This window comes from Equus asinus, chromosome 2, assembly GCF_041296235.1.
Source record: "Equus asinus isolate D_3611 breed Donkey chromosome 2, EquAss-T2T_v2, whole genome shotgun sequence".
NCBI classification, from domain to species: domain Eukaryota; kingdom Metazoa; phylum Chordata; class Mammalia; order Perissodactyla; family Equidae; genus Equus; species Equus asinus.
The window spans coordinates 101,681,813-101,707,684 of NC_091791.1; the positions used below are offsets into that span (position 1 = coordinate 101,681,813).

General features: G+C 49.7%; 1 protein-coding gene across 8 annotated transcripts in view; it reads left to right on the forward strand.

The window, feature by feature from the left end:
* Positions 1–25,872, forward strand: part of NTRK3 (neurotrophic receptor tyrosine kinase 3) — a 367,286-nt gene that overhangs the window by 94,358 nt on the left and 247,056 nt on the right. For all 8 annotated transcript variants that reach the window (XM_044761568.2, XM_070495631.1, XM_070495638.1 and 5 more), the window contains 5 exons: positions 10,561–10,629; positions 19,893–20,050; positions 20,845–20,987; positions 21,449–21,590; positions 22,054–22,350. In XM_044761568.2, the coding sequence (XP_044617503.1) occupies positions 10,561–10,629; positions 19,893–20,050; positions 20,845–20,987; positions 21,449–21,590; positions 22,054–22,350 (809 nt within the window). The remainder of the gene's footprint in view (positions 1–10,560; positions 10,630–19,892; positions 20,051–20,844; positions 20,988–21,448; positions 21,591–22,053; positions 22,351–25,872) is intronic.

A 25,872-nucleotide genomic window follows, 5' to 3' on the forward strand; every position in this document is an offset into this window, starting at 1 on the left:
CTGGGCCTGGCAGCGTGGTGAAGACCCAGATGCAGGGCAGATTCTGACCAAACCGCGGCCCTGGGCCTCAGGGGGAGTGCTGCATCTTCCCGGGACCTGTGGGGCCTTCAGGCTCTGCCCAAGCATGCGAGGGCTGGGCTGTGAGGGACAGGAGCACAGACACCAGCTCATCTCCAGGAGAGCGGTGCTACCTGCTGTCTGATTCAAATGGGTTTCTGTGTTGTTTTGTTGAACTGAGATTTCGTTGATGCTGGAATTCAGGGGGGCATTGCCTGGGCCTCTGGCATTTGTGTTAATGGGCTTGGGCAGCTTCAGGGGTGATGGGGATGGGCAGATGAGGGGAGAGATGCCATGCAGGGGCACTGATGGATCGTGTTTTTCGAGGGCCACACAGTGCACCAGCTGCTTTCTGGACCCCGTTGGCCATACTCCCTTTAATCCTTGCCACAACCCGAGGGGACGCGCCCTATTGTTATCTCCAATTTACAAACGAGCAAACTGAGGCACAGAGAGATTAAGTACCTACTCAGGGTCATTGGGTACAGAAGCAACGGAGGCAGGACTGGTACCCAGAGCCATGTGCTGCCGAAGTTCCGTGGGAATTGTTTGAACTTGCTGCACATTGATTGAGCACTTGTGTTCCAGGTGCTATGAAGGATATCAAACTGGAAAGAAATGGTTCTTTGCCTTCAATAAGAGCAGGCTGATGGGGGAGGCCAACGTGAGCACAGCTGTCATTCAAAGCCGGTCTGACATGTGGGCTGTAGTCAAGGCCCAGGCAAAAGGCAGAATGAGAAAGAGGAGGGAAGGAAGGGTTCAGAGTGGGTGGCACTGGCCATGCTTGGAAGCCAGTAAACCGCGCCTGCGGGATGGGGGCAGGAGCGTGAAAGGCGCGGCGAGCACGTGGGGCAATGGCGTGGAGAGGGAGGAGGGCCAGGAAGCTGTAGGGTGAGGTCAGCCTGGGGAGACCGTTCTGTTCATGGTGGGTCATTAGGGTTAGTTCGGGGAGGGGACTGAGGGGCTGGGGAGGGAGGTGGGTGGTGAGAGAGTACATGGGAACAGGAGATTGAGGTCATTGCTTGGGAAGACTTGAAATTCCAGGGGGAGCCTGCATTCTGGAAGAGTCCAGCAATCTGTGCTCAAGTCTGGTCTCCTCATGTGTCTAGCCATGGTCCTTCCTCACCCCCTCAGCACCTGGCAAGTCCTGGCCTCTCTTTTCCCTCCTGCCCTGAGCTTCTCCAGCTCAAGAGGACACTGGCAGCTCCTCAGTGATGTTGCAGTGTACTTGGGGACAACTGGAGAAATTTCTTTTCGTACAACAATCTCCATGCTGGACTCTGGGACAGACTGGCACCTGGGGAAAGGACCCCTGACTTGACTTTGGGGAACTTGCACTTATACTTCTCCACCTGTCAACTGTTCCTCTCCACTGAGGACCTCAGTCAATGCATCAGTGCCTGGCCTTGACCTATGGCCTAATGCTGCATTGTCCAATATGGTGGCCTTGACCACCCATGGCTAGCGAGCACTTGAAATGTGGCCGGTCCAAATTGAGATCTGCTGTGAGTGTAAAATACCTGTCGCTTTCAAAGACACAGTACCAAAAAAGAAAAAAAAAAAGAATATGAAATATCTCATTGGTATTTTTTTATATTGATCACATGTTGAATTGATATTTTGGATGTATTGGGTAAAATATATTAATACAACGAATTTCACCTCTTTTCACTTTTGAAAATGTGACTTTTAAATAACATATATGGCTTGCATTATATTTCTACTGGCAAATGCTGGGCTAGACCAGGGATTGGCAGATATTTTCTGTAAAAGGGCCACATACTAAATATTTTAGGCTTTGTGGGTTGCTTGGTCTCTGTTGCAACTACTCAGCTCTGATGGTCTAATACGAAAGTGACCTGGCTTAGTTTTCTGTTGCTGCTGTAACAAATTACTGTACACTTTGTGGCTTCAAAACACAAATATATTGCCTTACACTCTGTATGTCAGAAGTCCAGCACGGTCTCACAGGCTCAAATCACAGTGCCCGCAGGGCTGTGTCCCCTCCTGGAGGCTCTAGAGGAGAATGCGTTTCCTCACCTTCTTCAACTCCTGGAGGTCATGCACATTCCTTGGCTTGTGGCTCCTTCCTCCCTCAAGGCCGGCACATTACATCTCTCTGTCCTTCCTTAGTCACATCTCTCTCTGCCTCCTTCTTCCCCTTTTAAGGATCCTTGTTACTACACTGGGGCTGCGGGATAATTAAGGATAATTTCCCATCTCCAGGTCCATTCTCTTAATCACATCTGTAAAGTCCCTTTTGCCATGGAAGTTGACATATTCACGGATTCCAGGGACCAGGATCTGGACATCTTTGGAGGACCATTATTGCACCTAGAACCTGGCCTAGGACAGCATGTAAACGGATGGGCGTGGCTGTGTTCCCATAAACCTCTATTTCCAAAAACAGACTTCCAGCCCACAGGCCACTGCTTGCTGGCCCCTGCATCCAGCTGTTAATGATTCTGCACCCAATTCCAACGTGTGGGGTTTTCCCCACAGCACCAAGCAGTTCTCAGACCCCACCTGGGTGTCCTGCAATTCAATTCAATTCACTTCTGACGCTATCTATCCAGAGACAGCATCCGATTTCTCAGGGTCCCCCTGCCCTACACACACACACACACACACACACACACACACACACACACACACTCATGCTTTAGATGCTAATCGAAAGTCCAGGTTGTCGCCTGTGCTGCTGACCAATTGGCTATAAATCAGGAATTCCCATGACCCTTCCTTGGGTCCAAATCTAAGGAAACGGATTCTCCCCGAGAGCCTCCTTGGGTTTCATTAATTTGCTGGAGTGGCTCACAGAACTCTGGAAACTCATTTACTCATTAGGTTGCCAGTGTATTACCAAGGATGTTAAAGGATGGGAATCAGCAGCCGGGTGAAGAGATACACAGGGCAGGGTCCCGAGCAGAGGCGCTCTGTCCTCATGGAGCTTGAGGCCCAGCTCAGTGGCACATGGAAGAGCTCTGGTTCACCAACCTGAAAGCTCTCCAAACACCTTCCTTTTGGGTGTTTATGGAGGCTTCATGACACAGGCATGATTGCTTACGTCATTGGCCGTGGTTGATTGATTCAATCTCTAGCCCCTCTCTCTTTCCTGGAAATCAGGGGGTAGGACTAAAAGTTCCAACATTTTATTCATGGTTGGTTCCCCTGGCAACCAGCACCCCTATTTTTAAGGGATTTCCAAAGGTCACCTCATTCTCTGAAGCAATTTCATGATCTGAGGACAAGAGACCAACTATTCTAACAAAAGATGCTCACATGACTCTTATCACTAAGGAAATTCCAAGGGTTTTGGGAGCAGTGAGCCAGGAACTGGGGATGAAGACCAAATATATATTTCTTCTCACAGCCATCCTTTCTCTAAGTATGTTATGCGGGGTGGTGATATTTATGCTAGATGCTCCATGGAGAAGGTTCTGTGGTCCAGTCAATTTGAGTGATTCACTAGACCAGATCCTTCTCTTAGCAAAGGCTCTGAGAAGTTCTGCAGTGAATAAGGCTGTTTAATTTTGTTTAGTACCCCATTTTTCAAGCAGCATGCATTTTTTTCCCTTGTAATGCCCATTAACATTCTGCCGACCTTGGATTCTGAGGAACACGCTCTGGGAAGCCCTGGGTTAGCCCCGCCTCAGGCCTTGTGGAAGAGCTGCCTGAGTCTCCTGATTGAAGGTCGAGACACCAGTCACGTCACTTGAGATTTGATTAGAGAAAGCATTTTGGCTTCGTTAAAGTTCATTAAATGAGCCATCCAGTGTAATTTAGCCGAATAAAAATGGCTCAAATGGCTTTAACCCCCACTCCCTTTTACAGCAATTTAATTGAGGGAAAAGCAAATATATCCATGATGTAGAAAAATATTTCTTGGCCTTCAAGAGGAACTTGGGTGACAGCACCTGCTTCCCCGTCACAGGCGTTGGATTGTGAGGGGTTGGCTGTGGGGGGGCCTCCTTGGTGGCTGGTGGCAGGCCTCGGTGACAAAAGTGTATGGTGCTCCCTTCCCTCCCACCAATTCAACCTAAGAAGGTTGATGGCAGCCCCCTTAACCGCTCCGCATGGTGGGCTGCAGCCATTCGTGGTGTGGAGCTGACTGTGCACGGAGATCTCAAGGTCAAGGCTGGTGAGGCGTGAGTTCCCTGGCTTCTGGAGAAGTGGGCAGTGGACCATCAGCCTGACCCTTCTCCCTGGTTTGCTCCTTTTCAGCAAACTCTCTGTGGGGTGGGTGCTGCGTCAGGGATTCCCCTTTCTTGACCTTTCTTCCAGATTCTTCAGCAATTTCAAAGGAATCCTGGCATGGAGTGGCAGGGGAGGGAGCTGGCTGTTGCCAAGAAGACCAAGGAAGTACTTCTTTGATGGAGAAAATCAGAAGAGGACAGACAGATAGCTGGGTGGGGTGGGGGGGGGGTTGGACCTTCAGGAAGGAAGAATTGCACCTTTCAAAATGCTGCCTTCGTGGATGAAAGGACTAAGATTTACATCATGGTGATGGCAGCCAGTGAGCCACAGCCCCTGGGGTCCTGTGGATCAGTGGGGTTGGACCTTTGTTGCTTTCTGGTTAACTGTGCTTAATGCCCTGAGTCCGTACGGTGCTCAGCACAGGGCTTTGTGCAAGCAGCAGAATGAGTCTCTCGGAGAAGTCAGCCACTGTGGCCTTCATCTTTGGAATGCAAGCTGAACACACCCCTGGCTCTCTCTTTTCTCTTTTGACAATCTTCTGCAGGAGGAGACTAAGGTATGCCCGGGGGGGAGCTGACCCACTGGGCAGATAGCAGTTGGATCTGAGCGGTTGGAACCTGGTTGGGAAGCGGGTTCCCTGGAGCAGCCGGGCAGACAGAGTGAGGCAGTGACTGAAACTCACGACTGCAGGCCTTCAGGAGTCACAGTGGGGCAGCTGATTTGGCCTTCAGGGCCTCGGGGCAGGCATGGGGCTGAGGACAGTGTATTAGTCTGCTTCAGCTGCTGTAACAAAATACCACAGGCTGTGTGGCTTAAACAACAGAAATTTATTTTCTTATGGTTCTGGAGGCTGGAAGCCCAAGATCAAGGTGTCAGCAGGGTTGGTTCCTTCTGTGGCCTCTCTCTTTGGCTTGCAGATGGTCATCTTCTCCCTGTGTCTTCACATGGTCTCCCTCTGTGCTTATCTGTTTTCCACTCTCTTCCCATGAGGACACCAGTCATGCTGGATGAGACCCCACCCCAATGATCTCATTTAACCTCAATCACCTCTTTAAGACTCTGTCTCCAAATGCAGTCACATTCTGAGGTCCTGGGGGTTGTGACTTCAACTGATGAATTTGGGGGGACACAACTCAGCCCATAACAATAGAAGAGAAAACCAAAGTGAGAGGGACTGAGGAGACGCAGAGGTGGAGTGAGCATCCAGGAGCTGATGTGGGAGCAGAGCAGAGCCCGACGAGGGGTCTGCGGTGTTGACATGAACAGGTGGGGAGGCCAGGCTGAATGGGGGGGCAGGGGTGGGGCAGTCTGGTTTAGTTGCCCGGGGATGGCAGGGCACCTGCTACCAACAGTCCCTTGCACACTCGAGTTCTCCTGGGCCTGCCTCTGCCCATGGAAGAGGCGGTGCTCTTAGTGTCCGCCCCACCCCGATCCAGGAAATCCGTGGAGCCCTCCATCTTCAGCATCACTTTGTGGATGGGGCTCAGCATCCCCGTTTCAACTTTCAGCTTCAAAGGATGTGGGGTGTTTGGGGCAACAAGAATTTATCTGGTTGGCTTCTCTTGGCAACAGGGTCCATCTTGAGTGACCCTATTGTTGGACAGTAGTGTCCCTAGGGTAGAGGGTGACATCCTCCCCAGTTGTGGGGCTGAGTTCTGCTGCACTGCGTGCCCCCTTTGGGAGGGTCATGGGACAGCTTACCAAGCCTGGGAAGAGCCCTGTTCCCTACAGGGTTAATGCAGGAGAGGCCCTCTCAGCCCCAGCCCTCCCCAGGTCAGAGCTTGGCCATCTGTGCCTCTGACTCCCTGCTCCCAGAGCGCCCAGTCACTGCACCATCATCGCTCATTACCCTGGGCCCCAGAGTCTGGGCTGTGAGAGAGCCAGTAGTGCAGGACAAAATTAATTACTTTGTTTGCTAGTCTCAGATGAGGGATGGAGGGGCATTGTCACAGAGCTTGATTTTGGGGAAGTGTTTGATGCATCATCTCGTAAAATCTTGCTCACCAAATTAATTCCGATGGTCAGGTGGCTTGGAAACCGGCCATTGACCCAAGCAAAAGTCAGCAACGGGTGATAATGGATCTGTTAGGGAGGAGGCTCCAGGAAGAGGCTGCTGCGGGGCCCAGAGGCAAGGTGGTTCTTAATTAAACTCTTGTCTGATGAGCAGGGTCACCAGCCCATCAATAACTGATGACAAGTGAATACAGGTGAGGCACCGGCTGGAAGGAAAATCAGGGGCAGTGAGTTCTGAGGGGATGGTAATTCTCTTAAAGCCCTGGGCCTCAGCTTGCCTTCCTTGTTCTTTGTGTATAAGTTTTTCTCCGGGGCTAGATGCTTCTATTGTGCGTTTCTGGTAGGGCGCTGTGTACAGTTGCACAGGTTGTGTGCATTGCCCTCTTACTGGGACCCATGCAGCACAGTGTCGCTGTCTCTGGGAACACACACTGGGTTGCGTGTGTGTACTTTGGAATTTACATGTCTGTGTGTTGGTTGCAAATGCTCCTGGGTATGTTACTTGTTGCCTGGTGCTGGAATCTTTTCGTTAAGGCCACTCAGAGCCATTCCACTTTGGACAGCAACCTCTGAGCCCCAGGTTCCTCAGCTGTAGCTTGGAGATAATAGCAATACCAACTCTGTATATTGCTGTAAATATTAAATGAGATCATGAACGCAAAAGTGCTCAACACAGTATTCTGTGCTTAGTCAGCTCTTAGGGATTGGCAGCTGTTGACGTGGTTGTGGTGCGGGAGGCAGGCAGGTGTGAGAAGAGGAGAGCGGCTGGCCTGTGGAAGGAGTAAGGGCCATCTCTCCCTCCAGCAAGAGGAGAAGGTGCCCTGTGCCCCAGTGAGGCAGCGGGGAGGGAAGTGGCAGTCGGGGACAGAGCCCAGGAGCACGGTCCCTCTGGTCAGAGAGCTGGAGGAATCCCAGGGGCCCTTTCTCCTCCTGTGGGGCTCAGTGGGTGGGGGTGGGGGTGGGGGGAGAAGGAGCTGAAGCTGGGACACCCCTGGGAGAGCAGGATGTCCCCCCTTCCAGGTGTCCCAGGCCCCTCCCCCCACAACTTATAATAAGGAGATAATGCTATTTCTTATTCTCTATTTGCCCGGAATGCCTGTTATTTTCTTTCAGAATCCAATTTTCTCTTGACATTTCTGCCTAATGTAGCAAAACATGACCTTTGTGAAAGGACATTGCTGGCAGCCTGCTCCCTGCCTTGGGCTCCCCAAGAACTGCTGGCACGCTCCCTGGCTGCTCCTCCCTCGGAGATGGGCGAGGGTGCCCCCTTGCCCTGGACTACTCCCGTCTCCAGCTTCTCCTTCCTGCCGACAGGTTGCCTATTTCCCAGGGCTCAGTGCATCTGGGGCTTCCAGCTGCTGACTCCCACAGGATGCTGCTGCTCAGCTTTAGAACTGCAGGTTTTGTTCAAGGCAGCGCTGGGGTGGGGTGGAGAGCTCACGGTGGGCTGGGCCGTGTGTGACTTCTGCTGCCATTGATGATGCGGTTGTGCATAGGCAGCAAATTAGGAAAAGCAAAATGAAACAGAGACTTCTGCCTGGATGAAGCAAACACTCACATTTACTGAAACGTCTTGAAGGAGAATGGTGATGGAGGCTCATAAGGCGGTACCGAAACTTGTTGCCCTTGACCCCAAGTTCCGAGCTCGAGGTCCACTAAGTAGTATAAGGTCAGCCATTCGGTGGGGGGATGTGTCTGACCCCCTGTTCCACCCTCTCAAGGAGGAGGGGGGTGCCTGCTGGGAGCTGTGCCCCAACAGTGTCCTCAAGTGGTCATCACATACTTCCTTCCTCACCTCTGTCCTGATGAGTGGGCGATGGAGGAAGTTTGTCGGAATAAGATGCACAGTTGTAAGCGGTTTTGTGAAGCTGCGAGTGCGGATGGGTTAAGGTTTCTAGACTTTCAGTGAGAGCCTGTGTGGTCACTCATACCAGTGCCCTCCAGCCCTGCTGAGAGGAAGAGGTGGGAGTGTGGGGTTTGGGGGGCTATCCTAGAGAGGGCTGTGTGGGCTTAAGGACTCTGAAAGGAGAGAGTGCTGGGTGCAGGGGAGGGAGCAGAGCAATAAACGTGGGGGTCACCTACCTGTGGCTCTCTTCCATTCTCTGCAGTCCCCTGAACCCTCAGAATGGGGGCTGCCTCCCCGCACAGTCACAGGCTGTCACCAAAGACAGGGCTGCCTCAGATACAAGGCTGTGCTCGTATTTGAGTATCTGTTCATCCAGTGAGCTGTGTTTACTCTATGTGGTCTCACCCGGCCTGAACTTCTCCCCTGAGCTCTAGACCCAGGCATCTAGCATGCTGCTGGCTTTCTGCCTTTGGATGGCTAACAGGCATCTCAAACTTAGTATTTGCAAGGGAGAGGCTCTTGGTCCCCACCTCCCCACCAAATGTGACCCTTTTGCAGCCTTCGTCGGCTCACCACTCACCTGGTTGCTCAAGTGTCTTTCCCTCCTTCTCCCAGATCCCATCCAATAGGAAGTTCACCACCTCGCTTGAATCCATCTGCTTAATTCTCTCTCCTCCCTCTTCTCGCCTGGAATACTGCAGCCGCCTCCTAATTGGTCTGCCGGCTTCCAGGCTTGGCCTCCTATTTTTAAAAACGATAATTAGATTATGCCACTTCCCTACTTAAAACCATCCAACGCCTTCCCATTGCTCCTTCAAATCCAAACCCCTTACCATGGCCGGCAAGGTGGGAGTGGCCTGTCCCCTCTCCTGCTTACCCCAGACCGCTGTCGCCTACTTCCTTCCTCACTGGCCTCCTTTCTGGTCCCTGGTCCCTCCCAGGTCTTTGCACTTGCTACTTCCACTGCCTTGAACACTCCTCCCCTGGCACTCGGCTCCTTCTCTCTCTTCTTGTCCCTGCTCCAGTGTCACCTTCTCAGGTGCACTTCGCTGAGCACCTGGCCCTCTCAAAGTAGCCCTCTCGCTCTCCCACATCAGTTCCCTCCGTCATTTTGTTTATACCCCTCCTTCTGCCCATCACAAACGGCAATTCTCTTGTTTGTTCATTTGTAACTTGAATATAAGTCCCAGAGGGACCTTATCAATTGTCCACCCCCTCATTCCACAGTGTAGGCTGTATTTGGCTCTCAACAAATATTCGTTGTAGAAGTCATCTAAATATAGATGCACCTGTAAGCATATGCGTGTGCGTGTAAACAAGAGGCTGTGTTTGCATTTATTACCTACATGTTTAATAGACACAAATACACACATGCTTGTGTGTGTGTGGATAGATAGTTACCTAAGTGGGATGCTTCCTGCGTCCGTTCTCCTCAGTAGATGAGTCCCTTGTTCCTGGGGTGCCACTTCATTCCAGCCACGTGAACTGTTGCCTTTAAGGGCTGTTATCACATCAAAAGTTGTTTGTTGATCCTGGCAAAGTAATAGCTGTGGGCGTGTTTCTTCTTTTATTCAGAAGGCTAATGGCGACTCCTTTCCCCTGTACATCCTAATGAAAACAATTAAAGAGCCATTAGGAGGGGAGCAGAAGTGTGAACAAAAGGCTGATGACTTGATCACTGCTGGGCATGTTTGCTGGGGGAGGGACCAGCTGGAAGGAATGTAGGTGACCTGTGGAGTTTTTTCGAGCTGTGTGACTAAGATTGCTTGTTGGTAAAGGGTACATAGCTTCAGTTATGCAAGATGAGTAAGTCCTAGAGATCTACAGTACAGCAGACTGCATAATTCACAATACTGTATTGTATGCTTAAAAATTTGCTAAGAGGGTAGCCTATGTTAAATGTTCTTATCACACACACAAAAAAACAAGAGGTAATGGTTAGAGGTTAGATGGTTAGAGGTGATGGTTAAGTTTATGGCATCATTTTTGGTGATGGTTTCACAGATGTATACTTACCTTCGGACTCAGCAAGACATCTACATTAAAGATGCACAGCTTTTTTGTACATCGAGTCTACCTCAATAATAATAATAAAAAAGGAATAACTTTTTGGCTTGTGTACCCTGAGAGCTCTCTGTCCCCCTGTAGGAGAAGAGCTTCAGAAAGCCTCCCTGAACTTTTGGTATGGTGAGAGGATATGGGAGAATGACCAGGAAAACTCTGTTGTTTGTTTTGATTTGTAAAACCTTGTCTTTAAAAGGTCTCAGAATCTTCTCCAAACCTCATCTGTGGCCTCCACTACTGGCAGATGTATGGATAGCAGAATGGAGCAAAGGAGAAGACGAAGAACAAAGCCAGGCTCCTGTGAAATGACGGAGCTTACTACCGAGAGCATTACTTATGCCAGATGCGTCCTTTAATTTCCCCTTTATTTGTCCATCTTGCAGAAATCTGTCCAGTAACCGGCTCACCACACTGTCATGGCAGCTCTTCCAGACACTGAGTCTTCGGGAATTGTAAGTTCGGTTTGAAGACCTTCCAAGTAGTGGAGTTGTGGTAGAGGTTGGTGGGGAGAAGTCTCGGGCAGTGGGGCCCCCTGAGGCTGGGCCTACACGTGAAGGGGCTCCTTGGGTTGGATGACATGAGGTGTACCATGTTCAGTGAGAGCGGGCCATCCTGTTGCTTGATTTCTGATGCTTTTTCTGGGCACAATACGTTTCAGAAGATGGGAATCTCATCTCTGAGCAGGACCTAGTTTTGTGGTCTGTAGGTAATTAGTAATAATAGTATTGATATTTGTAATAATAAAGAGTATTTATCAATTTACAAGAACATTCATAATATTAACTTTGTAGATGATCAGGTGTGCTTTCATTTATATGACCTTAGACTTATCATCACAAGCATCACGAGTGGTAGGTATTATTATACTTCCAATATAAAATGTATTCCTACATTTTAAGGTGAGGGGTCTGAGCCCCTGAAAGGCATGTGAGATGCAGCTAAGATCACATTGTTAGGGACTGGCAGAGATAAGACTTGAACCCAGGCCTCTGACTTCAGATTGCGTGTCCTTTCCACCATTCTCAATCTCCTGTCAGCCTATTTGGCTTGAGTATGGGCATCCCAGGGGACCAAGGCCATATATTTATTCAATCCGCCTGTGGGCTGCTTAGCTTTGCTGCAGTCTGAGGCTGATCAGTGTACCCCTATCCCAGACAGCCATTTTGCACAAACACATGTTGGATGGATAAGTGAAAATTCGAGACCACTGCTGGAAAAAAATAGCTCATGTTGATGTGTGAGTCATCAGGGTCATCTCTGTGCATGAAGGACAGCATATTATGTTGAGAAAACAAATCAAGGAATAAATTGAAATGGAATTGAGGCATGGATAAAGTTAGGGAGTCTGCTTCCAGAGACACTGCTCACGTGTTCCCTTTTTACTTGGTGACTCAGGTCCAAATCCAATGAATGCAGATTGCTTTACTATCTTTACCAAGAGGCAGTGACCTGGGATCCCTGCTCATGCTGTTGAACTTTCAACTTGTTCTCCCTCCACCCGGGAAGACCTGAGTTCACAGATGAGTCTAAGCTTACCTTTTCTGACCCAGCTGGTGAGGGAGGGGATATTAACATCCAACGTCCCAATAGCCTATCACCCCACCATGGGCTTGCAAACCATACTTATCCTCATAGGCTAAGTGCCCATCTGATGCTTCAGAGGCCGTTCCAGAGATGAGAAGTACAGAGATTGTCTCTTTGACAGAGTTGGAATGTGTAGGACAATACCGCGTGGGTTGCTTTCCTTTCTTAGGATTTTCCCCTCCCACCAGGCTACTCCTTTGGTCTGGGCACAATAGGCATAATGATCAGAGTTCTTTAGTCACTCATGGCTGAGATCCAGATATGTGTCAATAAAAACTCCTACTTGAGCTTGGGAAAAGGTAAACATATACTTATTTGTTTATAAAGCACTGAAAGGCCAGCTCTGTCCCAGACATTGAAATGTCAGACTCTTACACTTGGTACCTTGTATTCATTCCCATCTTTGTAGGTGGGAAAGACCTTAGAGGTAAATTAACATGACTGCTATGGTCAGCAAACACTGATTTCTGAGATTTACTCTGTGCCAGGCACTGTGCCAAGCAATCTGTAGAATTATGAACATTATTTAGTTTAATCCTTATAATAATTCTATAAGGTAGGAATTATTACTATCACTTCACATTCGGGGACACCGAGGTACTTAGCAAGGTTAAGTGTCTCGTTTAAGGTCACCCATAAAATAAGTGGTAGCATATGGACTCAAGGTCATGACCACTCTGCTCAGCTCTCTCCCAGCTTCTTCAATCTGTTTCCAATTCAAGGATCTGTCCTTCAATAATTTTCGAAAAGTGCATGATTGTGGTTCTTCCTTACATTGCCCAAGCACTGATCAGGGCTATGCCATAAAGGAGCTAATTGGGACCTGTCTCTCTTGGGAGTCTCGCATCCAGTTCTCCTGGAATGCCTGTGCTTCATCTGTGGGAGGCCAGGAATGGCGTCTCTCCAGGAGACATCTGGGGTCTGCAGTTGGCTGAATTATGGAGAAAATGTTCAGAGCTCCTTCTAAAAAATCACTGGCTATGAAATCAATGGTGTGCTGCCCTGGTGACCTGTTTCATGGAGTTTTAGAAACAGTTGTTCCGTGGATATATATTTAAAGAAAATGTCAGATTTCTCCCAGAGGATCATGGGATTCTGCATTCATCTTTGCCTGGGATCGATGCACCGGTGAGCTAGATGTGACTTATGGAGGAATGAAGACATTCCCTCCAGTGTGAGTCAGTTGTGAGAGCCACCATGTCCACGGAGTATTTTATTTCTGTCATATTGTTAAATAAGAAAAAAATTATATTGGGAAATAAAGAAGGCCCCCTCTGAGAAGCAATCGCCCCGGGAGGGGTCTATTTTTTGAGGAAGAATTGAATGTTGAGAGTGGAAAATTTATCTTTTGGCTCGAAGGACTGCATGTTGGCTCTTTGCTGTGGCTATGATTAAAATCCAAACAATCCCCATTCCTGGCAAATGGAAGAAGGGGTTGTATTTTCTTGTCCGATTTCCTGATTAGTCCACATGGCGCCATCTGCCACGAGCCATCTAGACTGCCAGGGTCTGCCCACTGGAGGCTGTGGGCTGGAGGGTGGGATGCGTCGGGTATTTCCAGGAAGAAGGAGTTTTGGCCCCAGAGGAAAGAGGCTGTGGCAGCCAGAAGATCACAAAGCCAAAAGTGTGAGGCTTTGAGCAACCTTCTGCAGAAAAGAGGGGCAAACTAGGGCATTCAATGATTTGTTAGCACATTTCATTCTGTCACTGAGGACCTCTGCCTACCCTGACCAGTTCCTCCCCAGTTAGAGGATCCTTGCCATAGGAACTGATGCTGTTGGGATTCCCCATTGGAAGGGCTGAATGGCTACAACTTTTCCAGTAGTAGAGAAGGAGAAGGAAGAGGCATATCTTGAGCTCCTAATATGAACGAGGTCCTGTTTCATCCTTGGGACAATCTCACAAGGAAGGTATCTTTACAGCCAGTTTTACAAATGAGGGACCTGAGACTTGGCCAAGTTAAACAACTGGTCCGAGACCACAGAGCTCGTAAATGGTAACTCTGGCAATTAGTATTGTGATTATTAGCGTTCCCCCATCCAGGTTTGCGGTTTCCCAAGACCAATGCTCTTTCCTAAAACAACGCAGCAAAACCCCCCACATGCTTAGCATCTCCTTCCAGAAACCACTCTCAGGATGGTGGCTCCCTGAGTGGAATCACAGGGCAAAAACACCTAAACGAGTTAGCATCTCCGAGTCCTTGTCATGTGCTCAAGGCTTCCTGTTCTCATTTCTCGTTTACTTTTGTGAGTTGAAGGATACGGTCATGGCCGAACACCTGGCCTAAGACCCCGCATTGGTCCAGGTTGTGTTTCTCTTACTGAGAGAACTGGAAGCACCTTTGAAGACTTGCTTAGGAGTAGCCAGTGCTATTTCACTGGCGTGGGTTTGAAGAAATTCAAGCTGGCATTGCACAGTGCTCTCAGAAGTTTCTAGTTATGGCAAGATGGTGTTTTTTTCCTTACAGAGAAGATTGGAACTGTCTGTCCAGAAATCAGAGCAAGAATCAAAGAGATTGTCTTAGAGATAAGAATGAATTAGAAAGGAAGGAAGCTTGGATTCTGAATCCCGTGATACAATTTAGGCAAAGGCAAGAGGCAACAGACGATATAAACCCACAGCACAGAAACCTTCCAGAAATACCCGAAGGGCCATTAGTGTATCTTGAACAGGCTTCTCTTAATACCCTGCATGCACAAAGCAGACATGATTAAAATAGATTGGAATATTTCATTTTCTTAAAGCAAAGTGATAATTACCTCTAGTGCAATTGGCAGATTTAATAGACTTGGTAAAATATTAACTCAGTATTGGGATGAGTTTAGGCCGATCCTGGCAATTTCCTTCTCCCAGTCCTGGCCATGACCACTTTCCATGGCTCTCAGAGAAGTCACTAAACAATCATATTAATAATAGCATTACTATAATAATAATTTCGGGCCTCTTGATAGACCCTTTTATTTCACAAGGCATGTTAACATATATTATCACTAATCCTCGTAATAACTCAGTGAAGAAAGAAGGTCAAGCACAGTTACCCCCATTTCACAGAAGGTAACTCAGAGCCTTGGAGAACTAGGTTATTTGCTGTGTTAGTTTCCTGGGGCTGTCTAAACAAGTTATTGCAAATTTGGCGGCTTAAAGCAACAGAAAATGATTCTCTCTCTGTTCTGGAGGCCAGAAGTTGAAATCCAGTTGCCGTTAGGGCCACACTCCCTTCAGAGGCTCTCGAGAGGAGCCCTTGCTTGTCTTTCCCAGCTTCTGGTGGCTCCTAGGGCTCCTTGGCTTCTGGCCGCGTCACTCCAGTCTCTGCCTCCACCTTCCATGGCTGTCTTCCCTGTCTCTTTGACTTTGATCTCTCCCTTCTTTCTCTTATAAGGACACCAGTCATTGGATTTGGGGCCCACCTGAATCCAGAAGGATCTCTTCCCAAGATCCTTAACTTGATTACATCTGCAAAGACTCTCTTTCCAAACAAGGTCACATTCACAGGTCCTGGGGGGTGAGGACTTGGACATATCTTTTTAGGGGACACAATTCAGCCTACTGTATTTGCCCAAGGTGACACAGCTGGTTTGACTCAGATCATTTGTTCGAGTACTTTCTCTACCATCGGACTGTGGTTCTCTCCAGGAGGCCCGAGCTGATTACTTGGTCCTTTGGGTGTGCTTTCTTCTGCAACAGTAGATCTGGGTCCTTGCCCAATTTCCACTGCCTGGCCCCAGGATTGCCACTGGCAGCACTGATGCTGTGGAGGGGAGAGGAAAACCAGGGCAATGACTGGAGAGGAATCAGTGTTTTCTGAACATCCAGCCATGGGCTTGGCTGTGTAGCAGTGTCTGTGCACATGTCCCGATGGGGCTGAGTTAATCTGTGGGAAGCCCCCAGGGCCTTGTGATTAGGCCCCGGGCCATCTTGGGGCGAGGGCTGGGTGTTGGTAAGCTTCGCCCTGAAGCAGATGCTGCTGTATTATTCATGGGGCCTCTTGCATTATTGATGGAGTAGGGAAAGCCTTGCTTTAGGCTCTGGAGTCTGCCCCTGGAGCCCTGGCAAAGGCTCCGTCCACTGCTCGAGACCAGATTTGATGGGAGGAGGGAGATCATCATTTAGACCCAGGGCTTGCCCTTCTTTGCTTCTGGCCCACCTCACTGTTTGAATCCTCTCTGGTCAGGATATGAAGACAATGGTGGATTTGCCCAATAGGAAGCCCAGGGTACCACTGTGTTGAGACTCAAAATGTTTTCTGCTGTGTGTTACTTGCTTTCTGGGAGGAAAGTCCGAAGGGAGTGGGGAAAAACTCAAGGCTCTTTTGCAGTTTCTAGGAGACTCTGGATTGGAGCAAAGGACCAGGTCTCCTGGTGCATCCCTTCTGTTGGGTCAGGTCCTGGAGGAAAATGATGGAAGGAAGCAAAAAAGCCGTTAAAGTGTGTCTGGCAGTGTCTTAGGCACGTCCCAGATAGCTCATCAGATTTTCCCACCAGCCTCGGGACCCTTTGACACTGTCTGCCTTTTGGGGGGCCCTGAGGTGTTGGGGTACGTAGCAGTGCAGGAGGCAGGACTGGGTAGAGTGTCTGTGGCTTGAAGCAGCCCAGCCAAGCCCCTCACTTTGTTAGTCTTTTCCACCCAGGTGGATAATTTGTATTTTTATGACTACTTAATAATGAATGACCACATCTTGTCGAGTGAGCAGCTGGGAAAAACCAGGCTGGTCTGGTTCAGTTCGAATCTCTTCAAGCATCTGGACCCTCAGTACCATTCCAGCTCAGCTGCCAGGCCTCTCCTCGCAGCCCCTGTGACCGGAATCCAAACTCCTGCCCCACCTCCTCCGGCCTCCCTTCCCCTCCCGGTCCCGCACAGGCTGGGCAGCTAATTCGACCTTCTGCTTTTCCTAAGGAAGCCGTCAGATGTCCCCTGCCCTGTGCTCCCTCTTGTTGTGAGGGTTAAATGGGGTGTTGCTTGTAAGGCATTCACCATAGTGCTGGGCACCTGGTAAGTGTGATGCAAATGTTATTTTCATGTTATTTTTATTGTTTCATTCTCATGTCCTCCTATCTACCTTCTTTCTTTTCTCTCTCCTATTTCTTAACCCCCTGCAAACACCTCCAAGGCTTCTGGATCCCATCCTTCCTTTTCCTCCCCCAGGACCTTGATCTCTTCCTCCTCATCCCTCAGCCCTGCCCAGCCTCATTCCTAATGTTGAACTCCTTCCTTTCCATTTTCTTCTGTTTTCAACCAAAGGCTCTTCTCTCCTCCACTGATTTCCTGTCTTCTGGGGCTTAAAACCTTGGGCTCGTCTTCTACTCTTCCTTTTTCTTCGACTTCCAGCTGCGCACCAAATACCACCTTGTCTTCCTCCGTGATCTTTGCCCCGTCTTCCCATTTCCTCTCTCCAATCTTTACTACTCCACTCTAGGCCCTTATCAACTAGGCAGCAGTTCTCAAATGGTGGTCCAGGGTCCCTTGGGGGTCCCCAAGACCCTTTCAGGGGACCATGAGGTAACATCTATTTTCATAATAACACTAAGATGTTATTTGCCCTTCTTGCTCCATTCTTCCACAAGCGTACAGTGGAGTTTTCCAGAGACCACGGGACATGTGATAACATCATTGGCTCTGATGACTAATGGAGTTTGAGCTAATGCATTCTTGTGTTTTAAAATTTCCTGTTTTAGTTTCTAATATGGTAAATAGTGGTAGATATAATCCACATCAACGAAAGCTCTTTGAGGCCCTCAGGAATTTTTAAGAGTGAAAAAGAGTCCTGCATCCCAAAAGTTGGAGAAACATGGACCTAGAGCATGCCAGCCTACATGGTGCCTGTATGTGAACGAGAAAAGGCGCCCCCTCTAGGTGGATGTAGCCCCATGACAGGCACCAGGTCTGGTCAGGGTGTGCAGACCAGATCTCATTTCCTGTTTATCCCTTTGGCTGGGTGCCTTTGAGGACTGCACGCACTTGATGACCATACACGGTGACCTGTGTTCTTAAGACATCCTGACTGCTGTCCTCTCCAGCGGCTAGCTCTCCTCCTCTCCTGTTTGCCCTGCACCATGTCGTCGTGTTACTCTTCCTACAGACCTGCTTCGTTCATGTCATTCTCAGCTCTGAGGGCCTCAACGGTTCCCACTGCCCCCTGATGACTTCCAAACCTCCTGATGTGGCAGTGGGAGTCCTCTGCCATCCGGCTTCCACTACTCCTTCCAGCTTCATTTCCCGGTGCCCGGGCGCAACCTTTTCTTCCTGCTTTCACCCCTCAGCCTACAGCGTCCCCTCTCCCTTCTCCCCCGTCTCTTCCTCCGTGCACTCCTGAAGTCAAGGATCCTGCCTTGCCCCTCCTCGCATCTTCCACTGCACCTGAGAGTGCCTTGTGCGTGATAGACGGGGTGGAAAGTACATGGACTTTGGAGTCTAATGGGCTGAGGTTTGAGAACTTGCTTTGTAACACACCAGCCAGGGGACCTTGAACATGTGACTTAACGCCTCCTAACATAAGAGGGTGTCCCTCATCTGTATGGGCACAATACTCTGTCTCCTAGGGTAGCTGTGAGAAACAGATGCTCAGTAAAGGTTAGTTCCCTTTGCCTCTTCTGAAAGAGGGTGATGTGCAGAGAGATGTCACAAGCTCCTTAGACTAAGAGGTTATAAGGCAGGGCTGTTTGCACATTCTCCCTGCAGTGTCCTAGTGGCTGGGAACACTGACTCCTCCTCCCAGGGGCCTCACTGTTTCCTGAAAGCTGAGTAATTCGGATGTGTGCTTAACTATTTTGGAATTTGCCAGTTGTCAAAAATATCCTGGGTCTTAGTGCAGTTATCCAAGCACCCCTCCCTCTGGGTACCAACAGATGCATCTCCTTGCTGGTCCAGAAAGAGAATCATGTTCTCCCTAGTGATCCAGGCATTCAGACTTATCACGTGCCCTTTAATTTAAGAGTTTTGCATCAGCTAATGCCCTTCCTTGTCCCCCTGATGAGATAACCCCATCTAGAGGGGAGGTGACTCACTCTAAGTCACAAGGAAAATCAGTGGAGAAGGAAGGCCTTGAACTTGAGTCTTTCCCCATCAGGCATTCTTCATCACCAACCTGAGTGCTCCTGGAGAGCAGACACGATCTTATTCATCTCTGCATTGACAGCACTCAGCCCCCAGCCAGACATGGAGCAGGTGCTTATTAAGGATTTTGTTGAATTTATGGAATAAAGCTGGTCTCAAGATGGGCTTTGAGCAGATCTTGGAGACAGCTGACCACCTACTCCCAGGGAGAGTAAACTTTCCTTCCTTCCCTCCTTCCCTCCCTCCTTCCATCCATCCATCCACCCATCCTCCAATCCTTCCTCTAATCATTCAACAAGTATTTTTGCACCAGACTCAGTTGTAGGTACTGCGTATACAGCAATGAACCAAATAGGCAATGTCTCTGACCTCAGTGGAGCTTAATTTTTTTGTTTGGAGACAGATAATAAACAAACAAGCAAATAAATATTTGAATTGATGCTGAGTGGTGACAAATACTAGAAAGAAGAAGGGAGTGGGCAGTGTTATGGCAGAGGTTGGTGGTGGCTTTTTTATAAGGAGTGGTCAGAGAAGATCGTATTATTGAGGGAGCCAGTCTAGCAGATATGTTATGGGTAAGAACTCTGTAGGAAGAAGGGACCACAAGTGCAAAGGTCCTGAGGCAGGAGCATGCTGGTCATCCTAGTGAACTTGACAGACAATAAGGTCAGTGTGGCTGAAGAAGAGGAGGGAAGGGTGAGGTGGGAGAGGAGGTCAGAGAGATAATACAGAGTGACGTGGATCACACAGGCCTTTGACTGTGACTTCCAGTGAGATGGGAAGCCACAGGAGGGCTTTCAAAAGAGCGCTCCAAGCTGACGTATTTTAAAGGGTCTCTTTGCCAGGTGAGTTAGGTGGGGTGGATTTCTTTTTTTAAATGAGCTTGTTAGTTTAAAAACTAAATGAACTCATGGACTTACATAGAGATTGTTTTACTTCTTTTGAGACCTTGCTAAACCTCTTCTCTCTTTAATCCCCAAAGAGCAGGTGGGGGCCCCCTTGGCCTCACAGCCCTAGAGCTGGGGAGGGAGCTGGGCTGTCTTCAGTTCAGGAGTCCCCTTCCCTCTCTTCTTGCCCACAGGAGGTTGGAGCAGAACTTCTTCAACTGCAGCTGTGACATCCGCTGGATGCAGCTGTGGCAGGAGCAGGGCGAGGCCAGGCTGAACAGCCAGAACCTCTACTGCGTCGGGGCCGACGGCTCCCAGCTCCCTCTCTTCCGCATGAACATCAGTCAGTGTGGTGAGTGAGCTGCCCAGCCCCAGCAGCCTCCAGGAGGCATGCCTGACATAAGAGATGGGGCTGTGCATTAGCCAGGAGAGCCGGGGTCTTTGTTTCTCTACCGCCCCCCCAGCCTTGAACTCTCCACTGGGTGCGGGTCTGGCTCACCTTTTGCCTCCTTGCTCACTCTTGTCCTTATGTGAGCCAGTCGTGGGAAGGTTGGTTCTAGGAATACAGAAGGGGGTTAACTGTGCCCCTTCTCATCAGACAGATTCCTTTCTTTCTGTGCGTTGCTTATCAACCAGTCCTGAAGGAGCATATCTCCAGGTGTGGTCTCTGGACCTCCTGGATCGGGAGCATCTAAGGCACTTTTAGAAAAGCAGATTCGTGCACCCAACCACAGACTTACAAGAATGTCTTTCACAGACTTTCTGGGAATGTCTGGGGATGGGTTCCACAGGTCTGAATTTCTAGCAAGTTCCCCATGGGTATCTGAAGCAGGACAAATTTTTGGGAACAAGTGCCCAAAATGGAAGGTGCCATGTGACTTTATTGCTGGACCTGCATGCCTTGAGCAACTGCCCCACCCCCACCCACTCCCTGCCACGTAGGAGAGTCCAACTGCACGGGCTTAAATTCTGAGTTCTGACATCTGCTGGGAGGTGGTATGAAGCTTCTTGGACGTGGGAGCCTTCTGAGAGCTCAAGCAGGTTGTATTGGAGTCTTTATTGGGCAAAGCAAGAAGGGCCACCATGGACAAAGTTTTGGTAGTAAGCGTTTGCCTATCTTTGCACCCGCCCTGTCCTCCCTCCCAGACCTTCCTGAGATCAGTGTGAGCCATGTCAACCTGACTGTACGAGAGGGTGACAATGCTGTCATCACTTGCAACGGCTCTGGATCGCCCCTGCCTGATGTGGACTGGATAGTCACTGGATTGCAGTCCATCAACACCCACCAGGTAGGTGTCCTAGGGTCCGGTCCCATCAGGAGGTTGGAGAGCCATCACCTCTTAGTCTTAATGAGCTAAATCATGAATTGAAGAAAGAGATGTGAGAATAAGGGCGAAGGAAAGGGAAAGTCTGTGGTCCTATCTCTACAGGAAGAACCATGTAGACTCGGATTCCCTCCAGCTGCAATATTTTCTAGCCATCTTATTAAACATGCTACTAAACTTCTCTGTGCCTTAGTTTCCCCATCTGTAAAATGGGTATAATGCTATCATTCGCCCTATAGGGTAAAAGTGAGGATCACCTGAACTGTTGACTGTGGGGAGCCTGGAACTTGGTTGGTGTCAGTCCCTGGAAAGGCCTCCTTCGCCTTCTACTCGGCTTTCCTTATTCCTAAAGGTGTTTGGGGGTTAGGTGGGGGAGCCGCCCTTGTAGAAACTGTTTGATTGTTGTCTTTTTATTGGGGTTTTAGACAAATCTGAACTGGACCAATGTACATGCCATCAACCTGACCCTGGTAAATGTGACGAGTGAGGACAATGGCTTCACCCTGACGTGCATTGCAGAGAACGTGGTGGGCATGAGCAATGCCAGTGTTGCCCTCACCGTCCACTGTGAGTGGTTGCCATTGTGGAGGGTGGCTGTGCACCAAGGGGGTGCTGGTGCAGGAGGCCGAGAGGAGGCTGAGCCAGAGCAGTGGGCCTGGTCTACTAGGAGCGGCAGAAAGACTCCTGTAGGGCAGGGCTAAGCAAGGCAGTCCTTGACTAGTAAGCCCAGAAAGGGTGTTCCTGATCCTCAGAAGATGGTGTGCCTCTAACACAACCATGTGTTCAGGATGCAACTATGTTGGCCCAAGTCTGCCTTTTGGTAAACCCGTAACAGGTCAAGAGAGGGAACCCTCCAGTTATACATCTGGGCAGCCTGGGTGAAGATAGACATCTCTTCTCCTCTTTCAGGGTGCTGGTGGGGGGCCCTTTGATTCCCTCAGTCTTTTCAGAGCTGGGTGGGGAAGAATTGGGATTCCTGGAAGGCTGGACACTCTGTGTCCTGGGCTTCATCTGGCCTCTCCCTCGGCAGACCCCCCGCGTGTGGTGAGCCTGGAGGAGCCCGAGCTGCGCCTGGAGCACTGCATCGAGTTCGTGGTGCGTGGCAACCCACCGCCCACACTGCACTGGCTACACAACGGGCAGCCGCTGCGGGAGTCCAAGATCATCCACGTGGAGTACTACCAGGAGGGGGAGGTTTCCGAGGGCTGCCTGCTCTTCAACAAGCCCACCCACTACAACAACGGCAACTACACCCTCATTGCCAAAAACCCGCTGGGCACGGCCAACCAGACCATCAACGGCCACTTCCTCAAGGAGCCCTTTCCAGGTGAGGGCAGTCCGCTCCCGGGTGCACTGATTCCTTCTAGGAGCTTGGGGGCATGGGGTGTGGTAGCTTGAGAGGAGAAGCAGCGTCAACATTAACACTGTTATTGTGGGGAACCAAACACACGTTGGAGCATATTCAGCCACCACTAGCGTTTTGTGTAAATTAGATAAAGTCTCTGTTTTCCAATTGCTATCACAACACAAACCAAGACCACCTCAGAAATACACACATGTGCATATAAGGGCATACTGTGTTATGGTAGAGAAATCAGGGACTTGAGAGTTGGACAAGAATGATGGACAATCTTGACCGGACCTTTATTTATTGGGAGACTGTGGGCCTGAAAGTTTGCTTTTTTGAGCCTTAATTCCCTTATCTGTGAAAGGGACATGACTGTACCACTCCCTTAAGAATCTTGAGGCTTTTAAATGACTTGGGTGTATAAAGCACATGTCACAGGGTTTGGCATGTAATGATGGTTCCATGACCTGCCATTGCAGGGGGCTTTGGGGTCCATCCTGTTCAGCCCTACATTTAACACGTGTGAACTGAATGAACCTCTTTCTGCTTGCTGGTCGGTAGCAAGACGTGGCTCGAATCTAGGCACCCAGGGGCGTGTCTCCCTTCCTGTCTTGCTCCTGGTGAGCTGATGGAGTGGTGACTGATGTTCTCAGCCTGTGATGGTACCAACGTCAAGTGGCGCAGGGGTAGCCTTTGGAGTAATGAAAAAACTTTGTTTGACGGGATTTTAAGAGGAGATTCTGTCTTTCTCTGTCTGGGCCAGAATATTTCAAATACCTTCCTGAAGTTGAAGGAGAAGAAAACACCAAAAGAGCTTAGTGAAAATGGTGGCAGAATGTCTTGGTAGATTCAGCCATTGACAAGTTCCTGTCAGTGAGGGCCTGGATCTTTGATGACCTTGGTGATTTCTGCTAGAAGCAGAGTGGATGACCTCTTGGCCTTCAATCCCCAGATCTCAGGGGTTCTGAGGACATAAAGGGGGAGTGTAAAGACAGATATGACACAGAGACACTCACACAGAAAGGAGGGCAGTGTGAGCTGGTGCTAAGCAGCATCTGCTTGTGTGAAGGCAGCTTCACAGCCTAGACGACCAGGGGGTGGCACCTCCAGGAGAACTTCTTTATCTTAGTGCAAGGAAACTCGAATTAGAGGCTCCACGAGTGAAATTCTGGAAAAATCAGGCTGCACGTGAAGCTAAATTCCTGCCACTGAGGTCCAGGGGATGATGGGGCCATCATTCACAAGAGGATCGAGAGCTGCTGATGTTTGAGACCCTCACAATGCCCTGTGGTCCAGCATTTCCAACGTCATCCCCAGGATGCCCAATAAAAGGCCTCAGGACACTTCCCACTGTGGACCGTGTGGGGCTCTTGTGGGGAGCTAGGAGACTCCTGGCCACACTGTGGATGTAGAGATTTGCTCTCACAGCCCACAAAGTCAGGCTAGGCTTTGTTGGCATAAAGGGCTGGAGTGGCCCTTCGCCCTGCCTGTGCCCACCTAGTGATTTGAGAATGACTTCTGTTTCTTAAAGAGGAGGGTCCAGACCTCTCAGTGAGTGAGGAGTGGAGCCCCCTGAAGCAATGCTTCTGTTTCCAAAGGGAGGCTCCTGGGGCCTGGAGGGAGTCGGGAGCCATAGAATGCTCAGGAGGGAGGATGAGCCACTCTAGGATACTCCCCACAGAGCATGTCCTGAGAGCCATGGGGCAGCAGGAGTGGGGGGCTGTGTGGTAGGTGCAGCTTTTTCTGCATCTGCCCTGCCATATAGACACCTCCTCTGTTCCCACAAGCACAGCAGCTCCTTCTCATAGTCTCTGGATACACTCCTCACCTTATCAACGCTTTGTAGGCCAGCGGTTCTCGAAGGGTGGTCCCCGGACCAGCAGCATCTGCATTACTTGGGCATGTGTTAGAACTCAAATCCCCAAACTGCACCCAGGCCACTGAGTCAGAAACTCTGGGGTGGGGCCCAGCGGTCTGTGTTTTAACAAGCCCCCAGGAGACGCAGGTGCTCCCTGGTTTGCCATCTGCGGCCCTGGCATTTGGTGGCCTCTGGCCTCAGAAGGCAGGAGGGAGGGTGGAGTCACAGCAGAGCCTGAAGTGGGACAGCTCACCTGAAGTCATTTGCTCAGACCCATCTACACCCGGCTGAGGTCACCCTGGCGAAGGTTTGCTTGTTTATAAAGGAATCAATGGATGATGAAAAGGCAGTGACAGGGAAAAGGGGCCGGTCGTGTCAAGTGACAAAATGTCTAAATGTTCAGGAGAGTAAATTATCTAGGAGAGCAGGCAGTAAACCTCTCTCCTCCTGAGCCTTGGAGATAAAGGCGGTCTGGATTCCTGCTCTTCTCCTCTGATGTGGGGGTGGGGGACATCGTATTGATCATAGGTACCCCTCTCTGGCTCCCGGGCAGCAGAACATAGAGGTTAAGAATAAGCTTTCTGAAATCAGACAGACTGAGGTGCAAATCTCATCTGTGGCACTACCAGATGGGTGGCCTGGGCTCCTGGAATGGGGCTCAGTACCTGGTTGGCACACAGCAAAGGACAATCACTCTCTGTGCCTCTGGTTCTCCATCTGTGAAATGGGAGTGATCACAAGAGCTCCTGCCTAAACCGCCATGAGGATTCCACGAAGTGATGTGTGCCAAGGGTTTAGTTCTGTGTCTTCAAAGCTTCAGCAGCTGTTGGCTGTTAGGTCCTAGGATTCCTTGGGTGGAGAGAGATGCGTTCAGGAGTTCTAGAGCCAGGCATCAAGATCTGCTCAAGCTAGTAAGCTCTAAGTCTCGGGGCGGTTTCGTCTGGGGTAGTGGTTGTGCAGCCACATTGCCAGGTTCAGATTCTCTCTCAGTCGCTCGTCAGCCTCTGTGCTCTCAGGCAAATCACTCAATCCCCTGTTTCTACCTCAAAGGTGTGGTACAGATTACTTCACATACAATGGATTAATCCACCTACAGTATTTACAACCATGTTTGGCATGGAGTAAGCACAGAATTACGGTTTGTTTTTAATTTTTTTTTAAAGAATATCCAAGGGTGACTGGAAGGGGATCTGTTTTGGGGGGAAAACAGAGATCTGAAGATGGGGGTCTCCTTTCCTCCTGTTCATGGGCCTGAGACCCCTGGGAGAGATTTGATTAGAATGAATATATTTAAGGGAGCAGCCTGCAAACGCAGAGGCTTCCTTCAGTAAGGATTTTCTCAGGGTAGGACCTTAAAATGAAAATGTTCTAGAAAATGTGCATGCTGTACAAATGTTGGTATTTTCTTCTCCATTTCCAGAGAAATGCTAGAACATTTAGCGTGGCATTCAGCCTTGGTGTAGGAGGCCCCTGGAAGGATTGATTAGGGAGATTTGTTCTAGAAGCATGAAGCTGAATCCTCTTTAGTGTTCTAGGACCTCAGAGGGCCTGTCAGAAGGGATCTGAGCGTGAGAGTGGGAAGCTATGAGGAATTAGGGATCCGAGTGTCAGGAGGGGAGGGGCAGGGGTGGCTGAGGACCGTG